We start from the raw sequence: 9,224 nt of genomic DNA, 5'->3' as shown, positions 1-9,224 counted from the left end.
ACGGAGAGCTACCGAGGATCTGATTGATGATTCCAGAGCATCGTCTCCACAGGACTCAGGCGGACTACAAGCAGGCAATGACCACACGGGTCCAAAACGCAAAGATAGACAAATCGACACAAACGATAACTTGAAGTAAAAGCAAGGCCTATCGAGTATATATACTTAAGAGGAGATAAAGCACTGACGAGTTAATATGGTAACCAAGTTTCTCCGTAGTGAATGGCTTGCATTGAACGCGAGGGACTAAATGGAGCCGTCTAACTGCATGGTAATAGGTGTTATATATCTTCGTCCCCATCCAATCCTTCACTGTGTTGTGTTGTGTTCTGGATAGGAGATGTCGTAGCACTGAATAAAAGACAATGCAGTAAGTGCAGAACATCTGTCCAGCAAATCAGCGCAATACTCCAGCGCTAGATTGCTGAAAAAAGTAACTTATCCGTGCAGGGCTGAGACGGGCCACTCCAAGAGCGCTCTTTTGACTTACTCTCCATGGCATGGGCCTGTTCTGCGCCGGCACCTTAGTCGGGGAGCATCCCGGGATCGGGCGTCATATGTTGCCCAAACAATCCCTGTTTGTATTATAGTGGAGGACAGGGTGGTTTTCAACAAAAATTACGAAAATTACACCACGTAATTAGAGTCTCTAACGACCATAAAAATCCCAATACGGTATCAACATTAATTAGCAGAAGAATTCAATACAATAATAACTAATCGATATAAATCAACATGGTGTTGTTGCAATTTGTTGAATTGTGTCGATTTGTATCGACTTGTTAAAACCACCCTGGTGGAGGAACTAGAGGGACTGGCATGTGGCATTTGTATGGATAACGGTTATCTTAAGTCCTCGTTCGAAGAGGGAATAAACAATCAACAACCTTCTTACAAACCACGGAGCGCACCTGCGTAAGGGGAATGTTGTCTTCTCTCCTGCCAGGCTGAGCTGTCTCAGAGTGTCTCCTTGACCTACTCCTTCGGAGTTCTACCATTGCCCTCTTATTCAGTATCGCTGCGTACATACCGGAATGGTTGGGCGCAGTCGCGATCGGGTTGCAGTGCTGAGTGGTCGGTAACCGGAGTTATAAGAGATAATCGGAAACCGGGGCGAAAATGTTACCGAATCAACGATCCGGATCGAAAAACATTATCGACCGACGATGGGACCCGGGGTGGGTGGTATCGGGACGGCTCGGGAACTCCTGTTGGCGGACGATGGGACGGGAGCCGGTGTTGGTGGTGTCGGGACGGGCTCCGTTCGGCATTGGACGGTCGACGGGGATTGTACGGGGTGGGGCGGGTCGACAGTCTACGGGGACTGTATGGGGGGACGGGTCTTACGTCAGCGACACACAGCGTACGTGGAGTGTCCGGGGAAGTGCGCAACCGGACCTCTGCGGGCCGCCGTATTCCGCGGGCAAAGGCCCGTAGAGTGTAGGGACTATCTATATACAGGGACCTACCATATTCGGTATGGTCACGTGGCCTCACTTAGTCACCCATCTAGATAGACAGCTCGCCTGAGCCCCTTGAATTCAGAGAAGTGTGCCTCGCGAACACTCGGTCCCTGTCATGTGACTCCCCATCTTGTTTGTTTACCGCTCATTTTCCTCTTCCTTTCTTCCCTCCTTCAACGATTCCTTCTTGTACATAAACTATCTGTAGGTTCTACGGGTTCAGCCCTTGACAAATTATCCTAAAAATCATCAAGATACTTCTTTGTATAAGTGTTAATTACATTTAAGTAGTCTAGTGCCACCTCACACATATAAGACCAGCTATTCCACCTTGTACGGTTATCTAGAGGAATCATTCTACCTGCCAGATTTTTGAAATATGCCGTACAAGTAGCTGAGCCTTGGATGTGTATAACTATATTATAACACTTTCCCAATGGCCCAATAACACGAAAAGCCTGCTGGATTGTTGTATTATTTATAAGCTCTCCGGTTTCTTCTTGGCCCTCACATAATTCGAGTTGATCTGTTTTAATCAAGTTGTGAAATAAAAATGCTTGGACAGCCAAGTTAATTACATGTCCAATGCAGCAGATTTGTTTAAATAAAGTATTCCACTTAAGCCCTTTCTCTCTATTAAAATATTTACCTATTACACAGCAAAGCGTATTATTTGAACTTGCATTATTACTAATAATAGATCCAATCTTTTGTACAATGCCATAATCCTGAAGAACTGGAAGAAGAGTAGTAAATTGCTCCACTCCAGAATAATTTGCAACCGTACGAAGACTAATTAGAGCTTTTAATATTTTTCCTTGGTCTCGTCCAACAAAATAGGCACAAATCCCAAGGAAAAAAAGCTTGTTTGGAGATGTCCAGATATTAAGTGAAAAATAAATGCTTAACTCTGCTAATTAAAGTTTTTTTTATAAGGTCCTTTTAGCTTTTGTTTAATTAATTAATTTTTTTATAATTTCACAGTGTGCAGTTGTAACAGAGCTATCTGCTTTTAGATTAAGCAGTCGACAAAAGACATAAAACTCAGGCCATTTAATAATATTAAATAGGAGATTTCGTACAACAATTAATAAAACAAGTGCCTTATTAATCATGTCCTTATCCAGGACATTTTAAAGAACTTGAGTATCAATCTCTTGTGTTTAACCAGATGAAATTGCTTGAGGTATAATTGTTGTAGCTGATCCAGTGTTGCGGATTAAACTGGACCTAAGCTAGGTTAAATATCAATCCCATGCTTTTTTAAAATAATCTCGAAAATTATTACTTGCTTGAGCACTGTACGATTCACAGTACTTGTAATAAAAAGCCTATTCTTTCCCTGGCATTCTGGCTCTCCCTCTCGTGGCGTACGAGTATGTGACCATGTCTTATAAGCGGATATCTTTCTAGTTCCTCTTGGCCTTGACGTAGTTGAGTGAGTGGAAGGGATAGAAGAGATGGGTCTATTTTAGAATCCATGGTTTTATATAGAGTATAGTTTAATAAATACGCGATCCTGTAGATTACTATGCTGGAGGGGTGGGGTAGAAGAAAATATGGATAATAATATGGGTTGCCGAGACAACGAAATGCCAAGAAATATTATCAATATTGTCAATCAATATTTCCTTATTGATAGTCAATATTGATTGACGGGATTGATAATAAATATATTAACAACAACACTGCTAGTGTGTGGCATGGATGAGCTTAGCGTATGTTGCCCCAACTCAATGTCCCCTTCTCCTGCGCCATTACATGTCCTGCCAAAAGCCCTCGCCGTGACGGCAATACCAATTCACTGTCGCCTTGAGCGCCTCGTCAAAGTTGGTCCGCTCCTGCCACCCCAGCGCACGTAACTTAGCATCGTTGGTCCAATACATGCTGTCGTTGAAAGGGCGATCCTTAACCAGCTCCATCGAATGCTCTAGGCTTTGTGCGCAGTGACGGCCAAAGCATTTGAGAATCTTCTTTGCGACCTCACGCACCTGCAGCTGGTTCTCCGAGGAGATGTTGTACGACTCACCGTCGACCCCGTTGTGGAAGATCACATCGAACGCCTCTGCAGCATCGCTGGCGAACAGAAACGCCCGAGTGCTTTGGCCGTCGCCGTGGATGGTCATTTTCTTGCCTTGATTCAAGAGCGTGATGAATCTTGGAATCAGTTCTAACGCAAGTCTGGTTAGCGGTGTCGCGACCACTCCAGGATCCACCTACTCGGGGTATTGGTGTGGTCCGAACACATTGTTACATCTGGTCATGATAAGAGGCATCTGAAACGACTTTTGATACGCGTGGACAACCATTTCCGCGGCAGCTTTGCTCGCCGAGTATGGGTTGGTTGGATGTAGGCGCTGATCCTCCTTGAAGGCAAAGGCGTTTTGGCATCGTTCTCGCCATACACCTCATCGGTGGAAACATGGATGAATCGTTTAATGGAGCCCAGCTTCCGAGCAACCTCGAGCACGACTTGGGTGCCGATGACATTTGTTCTTGTGAACAATAGCGGATCGCTAAATGAATTGTCGACATGGGAGCTGGCGGCAAAGTGAACAATCGCGTCGACATTGTATTTCTGCAGTGCCCTTTCGACATCTTGTGCGCTGCAGATGTCTCCCTTGACAAAGTGGAAGTTGGGCAGATGCTTGATAACACTGAAGTTGTTCATCGAGGCGCAATATTCGAGATTATCAAAGCAAATGACAACGTAGCTGTCGCCATGCACCTGGACCATATGGCGGACAAACCACCCACCGCTGGAGAAAAGGAGGCACGTTAGAGATTCTATACCCGCAAGAAGTCGGACTTTGATTCTCACATGAACCCGGCGCCTCCTGTCACCAGAATATTTTTCACGCCGGGCAGCGATTTGAGCCGGCCATCTTCAGAAGGAAAGTAGCCATTAGAGAAGACCTTGTCAAAATCGATATGCATAGTGGCGTACCGCGCGATGGGATGATTCTGTTCAAGAAGTAATCTGGTATATTCCCAAACTGATATCCTTCTGGCGGCAGATTTCATGTCTTATTTGGATCGAGATCTGGTAGAGGATGCAAGACTCTCTCTACCATCACAGCTGTACGCTTGCGGCTAACTGGGGCTGAAAAATCGATTGCTTTGAAGTCATTCGCGGCTGCTTGGTCCGGCCTGGGTTTTGGTGGATGCAGGGCCAAATGCATGAAGTAAGGGCAAAAAGGTGTATATTGACTTTTGTGCTACTTAACTTGGAGCAATTCGAGTGGCACATCTGTGGCTGTCTGTCTTTTTACAATTTTATGTGCGGTACTTCTGCACATACAGTGCATGCTGCAAGTGACGAATCTTTTGAGCGCCACAAACCACCTGGTCTTCCTCCTGGTCCTGCTTGAAGAACCGCGAGTTGCCATCTACGGCATAGTGGATGGCACAGCACTAGTTAAACATGGATTGAGATCTTTTAATTTATTGGTATTCTGATGAGTGGTCTGAATTGATTGACTATTCTCTGAATGATATTCTCCTTACCCCTCTTCTTCTGGAGGGATGGCTATAGCCACGTCACTATACTCCACATGATGTCCCAATATGGACTATCTTTATTCTGACAAGATCCCATCATAACCACATCGAGCATTGCTATCACCACCTCCTAGTCCGGGTTAAAATGATATACAGATCTAGGTTAATGCAAAGTCCACTGATCCATGATTTCCTTAACCAACTGCACAATGACTCAGATCGTTGAACGGCTATTGCAAGCCGATTCCCAATCCGACGGCGCCAAATCTTGCACAGCGCTTCGAAATGCGCTCTGTTCAGATTATCACACCGGTCAGCCGGATCTCCAGGGAGTTGTAAAGTTCCTGTGGCAAGTGGCTGGGAATATCACTCACAAGGGTGCAAAATTCCTCATTGCCTGCTAGGTGCTTCCCTGGCTGCTTGCACGCAGGAACTCGTATCGACCGTCCATTGTAATGCAGACGCACGAAGAATAGACTATGTGGCTGATATCAACTTGCATTGGGCGATGATCTCAAGGTGCAACAGTGTGAGAAGCCTACCTGTTTCTGCTTCCGAGACATGCCTTGCTGATCTCCGTCTGAGATCTCTCTGTCTTTATCGATAGCTCCGCCTTGACACGCTTCGCAAGACTTAAACAATTCCACCGTAAGGGATGAGGTAAATGGGGGCCAATGCCATGCTGGAGCCCTCATAATCCCCAGAGATGTCAAGATCATCCCAATTGTCGTGTCGTGACAACCGAAGAGGGCGATTCTGGGGTGGCTGTTGTTGTGTGCTTTATGCACCGCCTCTTCCCTGCAGGATTCGCCCACCTTCATTGCCATGCGGTCTACAATCTCCGTCAAGAGAGGTCCTACCCCGAGACGACAAACTTCGGCGCTGTCTGCAAAGCCAATGTGCTCCTGCTCCGCCGCAATCCTCTGCAGGGTAAGGCGGATATCCTGATCACGGAAGGGAGGCGGGACCGATGCTCTTACACTAGGTGCGGCCATCGCGGCGGCAATAGAGTCGCGTAGATCGGCGATATTTGGCTGAGAGTCGAGATAGATGCCCTTCTTTAAACCCATCGCCGCTGGCGCTAAATTATTCAACTTGGAAAGTTCGGGGACCGGTTCCCTGCCGAGGGTGTTAGCTGTTTGCATCACATGGTGTCGTACATCCCTCCTCCTCCTACTTTCTTCGCAGTTCGAGCGAGAAATTCTCCCAGAAGATGACGTAGACGAGGACAGAAATCTTCGTTCGGCAACAAGGTCTCCTCTTCCGGGAGACGAATCACGATCGGCAGGGTTTCCAGTCTCACATCGCGACGCTCTGGGGATAGAGTCCATTGACTACGCTTTGCAGTGAAAGGAAGGTCCGTGGATACCGCGTGGAGCGGAGGTGCAGCACCTCGGACCCGGTTAATCTCTCAGGTAGAAATTGGAGATGATCCACGTAAAGCTGTCGGATATCGCGACCGAGGTGGTTTGTCGATTGCACTCCAATGTCGGTCAAGTCGCCAGGCGCACTGTATTTTTGTCAGCGAAAGCAGCCAGAACGAATGCCGCCTGACGAACCATTCGTGGGCCTTTCCGCCACCGAATTTAATTTCAGCTCTAAAGGATGGCGTTTCGCCGGGCTTGAGGACTGTGTTAACAAGCTCGCGGAATTGGCCAGAAAGGGAGCACCCTTCCCAGTCTTTGTGTAGTCAGTAGACCAGATACGATTGGATTTTATCAGGATGACGCACTGGTTATCTGTGGCTGCGGTGAGCTCCAAGGTCATATAACCCTCATAGTCATGGATAAATGCTCACAGGTGAAAAGACATTCTTAATAGGAGCTCTCTCGCCTGTTCACACATACTTAGCATTTCATGTTCGCAAGGCTCACAATAGTCTTACCATGCCGGAAGAACTGAATACGGTATCAAGCATTAGCGGCTTAACTCAGTGAAATACACCAGAGCCTTTCATACCACTTGAACCAGCTGCAGCTGCAGTGAGCTCGGATAAGAGTTCACGAGCTCTTCTGAACTGAAACCGGGGTACATTTTGATAAATATTCTCAGAGGATTAAACTGTTCACGAAGGCATGAAAGGCCAATTGGAGGATCTGCTGGGTACTACATTTTATATTTGGTCGTTGCACCCCTTTCGGTCTTTGAGCCAACTCTTGGCCCTCTTATCACAGCCTGTTCAGCTGAGCCGCCCCTTGCATACATATCACAAAGCGGCATTGACTCAGCATCTAATTACTAGTAGTCATCCTTCATGCTATAATCATATTTCGCTTTTCATTTTAGGGTCAAGGATTGAATTGGAAGCATCAAAGCAGTCGCTAAGTACATGAATACATCGACTAGTTCTCCAAGCCCAGCTGGCCAAAAGCCCTACCAACCGTCCATAGAGGGAGTATACGCTTTGCAGTTGATATCGTTGGGATGCTGGCCAGTCAAAGCGGTCACGAAGTCCTCATCCACGTCTCTAAGGACAACATGAATATGTTCCAGAGCGCGCACGCTTTGCCACTTGGCGCGGTTCTTGAACCATTGGATGTTGTCGCCAGAGTGCTTCTTCTGGCGCATCTGTGCCGCAAATGTCCTCGTGATGAACTCGGTGATGAGCTGGCGGGACTCGGGAGTAGGATCACCGTCTTCATCAACCCCGATGGGCGTCTTCGACCAGATGACGAGATGCACCATTCCAGGGGTCATTCCGTAGGGCCAGTCGTTGCGCAAAATGCGATAGTCGGACTGGTCCGCAAAAGGGGTCGAATTGCGATAGGGGAAGAAGGTGCTAGACTCGTTAGACTCCGGCTTCCACTGCAGCCGGTTTTGCACGATGAAATTGGTCGCAGAACCGAATTTGGCCCGGATCTCTCTGGTCAGAGTATGTAGTTGCGGAGGTCGATCGGGGACCGTTTTAAGAGAGACATGTCGCCGCCAGCTGGATGAAGGGATTAGTTAAGTCTGTGATATTCTGAGTGGGCTACCAACCGATGACTGCTTTGATTTCCTCCCAGGTATGAGGGATAAAGTCCTCCTCCGCCGTGTTCAGAACCTCCTTGTCCGCATCGCTCAGCTCGAACGGGGGTTCCTGGTAAGCTCTGCTACGTCGATAATGCCGACCATGTTGAATGTCTGTGACAACGGATCGTTGGAAGGAGCTGTCGGATTGATTGAAGCGAAGTTGGCGTTCAGAGCAGGGGAGGAATACATCTCGCTCTATCCGGGGCTTATCTATCTATCTCATCCCCTTCTGCTGCTTGTTTCTATCGTCACGTCTTGGGCTTTCACCGCTACACCCGATTCCACACCGACGATCAATAATCAGAAGCCCATCGGAAAAGCACACCCCAGATCCGTCTCCACATCGGAAAGTAACATGTCAAACTGCACGACAAACTCCTGAGTAAATGTGGCCCCAAGACCCGCCGGCTAATATTATTCAGCGGCTGGACCGAGAGTACTGTATGTAATACGTGACGGAGTACTTGGTGTGAATAGAGATGCAGATGTTGCACGTATGCAAAGTGCCCATAATACGCTGACTACACATAATACGATCAGAGATAGAGGCTGCAGGTGTTGTGACCCAATGTATCAAGGTTCTCTGTCATACACATTCCTGTTGCAAAGACTTGTGCCCCTGCATAAAGGCGGGACCCCCTCTCAGCCAGAACATCACTCTCAGCCGTCCAATTTGCAAAGTAAAAGAAGTCTCCAGGACTGCATTCTTTTCTCGCCACTTCCATTCGCCAAAAGCATCCCGCACAATGGCCGAGGTTCAGCTCATTGCGACACTGCGTCCCGCCGCTGGAAAAGAAGAGCAGGTATGTCTCCCATCATCTCCACCCATCAGCTCTCTATTAATGATATCCTGCAGCTTCGAGAAATCCTCTGCCAGACGGTCGGCCACGTGACCCGTGTGGAAAAAGGATGCTTCACCTTTCTTCTAACTGAAAGTCGTGGCGCTGATAATGTGCTCGAGTTCAAGGTCATCGAGAGGCAAGTTGCATGTGTTTTTCTCAGCAAGAGGATCGTCGGTTACACGAGCTGACACCATCTTGGGATGCAGGTGGGCCAGCTCAGAGATTCTGGCGCAGCATCACCACCGAGATTGGCTGCAACAAATGTACCAGATCTTCGAGGAGCAGAATCTGCTGGAGGGTCCGGAGCGCATCGAGCATTTGACCTTTATTTCAGGTTTTGTGTCGCGCTAGATCTGCAACGCAGCGCATCTGTCGAGGGTCTCAAAGTGTTGATTGGTAGATGATT

At 47.6% G+C, this 9,224-nt stretch overlaps 4 protein-coding genes across 4 annotated transcripts; 2 read left to right on the top strand and 2 right to left on the bottom strand.

Annotated features, from left to right (window-relative positions):
* Positions 1 to 1,119: 1,119 nt before the first annotated feature.
* On the top strand, positions 1,120 to 1,437 carry ATNIH1004_010649 (uncharacterized protein; the record flags this gene model as incomplete). Its single annotated transcript, XM_033575217.1, has 1 exon — positions 1,120 to 1,437. One exon carries the CDS (start codon positions 1,120 to 1,122, stop codon positions 1,435 to 1,437), a length of 318 nt encoding a protein of 105 aa, XP_033423235.1.
* A 1,783-nt stretch (positions 1,438 to 3,220) lies between these two features.
* Positions 3,221 to 4,400, bottom strand: ATNIH1004_010648 (uncharacterized protein; the record flags this gene model as incomplete). Its single annotated transcript, XM_033575216.1, has 3 exons — positions 3,221 to 3,633; positions 3,747 to 4,222; positions 4,285 to 4,400. The coding sequence occupies 3 exons, from the start codon at positions 4,398 to 4,400 to the stop codon at positions 3,221 to 3,223; spliced, it is 1,005 nt and encodes a 334-aa protein (XP_033423234.1).
* An 860-nt stretch (positions 4,401 to 5,260) lies between these two features.
* ATNIH1004_010647 (uncharacterized protein) lies at positions 5,261 to 8,165 on the bottom strand (the record flags this gene model as incomplete). The annotated part of the gene is made up of 12 exons (XM_033575215.1): positions 5,261 to 5,449; positions 5,507 to 6,083; positions 6,125 to 6,298; positions 6,334 to 6,474; positions 6,524 to 6,644; positions 6,697 to 6,703; positions 6,763 to 6,797; positions 6,850 to 6,862; positions 6,924 to 6,981; positions 7,342 to 7,893; positions 7,940 to 8,043; positions 8,076 to 8,165. 12 exons carry the CDS (start codon positions 8,163 to 8,165, stop codon positions 5,261 to 5,263), a joined length of 2,061 nt encoding a protein of 686 aa, XP_033423233.1.
* A 557-nt stretch (positions 8,166 to 8,722) lies between these two features.
* Positions 8,723 to 9,222, top strand: ATNIH1004_010646 (uncharacterized protein; the record flags this gene model as incomplete). Its single annotated transcript, XM_033575214.1, has 3 exons — positions 8,723 to 8,779; positions 8,833 to 8,958; positions 9,025 to 9,222. 3 exons carry the CDS (start codon positions 8,723 to 8,725, stop codon positions 9,220 to 9,222), a joined length of 381 nt encoding a protein of 126 aa, XP_033423232.1.
* Positions 9,223 to 9,224: the final 2 nt, after the last annotated feature.

The sequence above is a fragment of the Aspergillus tanneri genome, assembly GCF_003426965.1.
Source record: "Aspergillus tanneri strain NIH1004 chromosome Unknown AapTan_5_pilon_pilon_pilon, whole genome shotgun sequence".
In the NCBI taxonomy this organism is placed as follows: domain Eukaryota; kingdom Fungi; phylum Ascomycota; class Eurotiomycetes; order Eurotiales; family Aspergillaceae; genus Aspergillus; species Aspergillus tanneri.
Note: the sequence above shows the minus strand (reverse complement) of the source record. Positions and strands in the feature narration are given on the sequence as shown.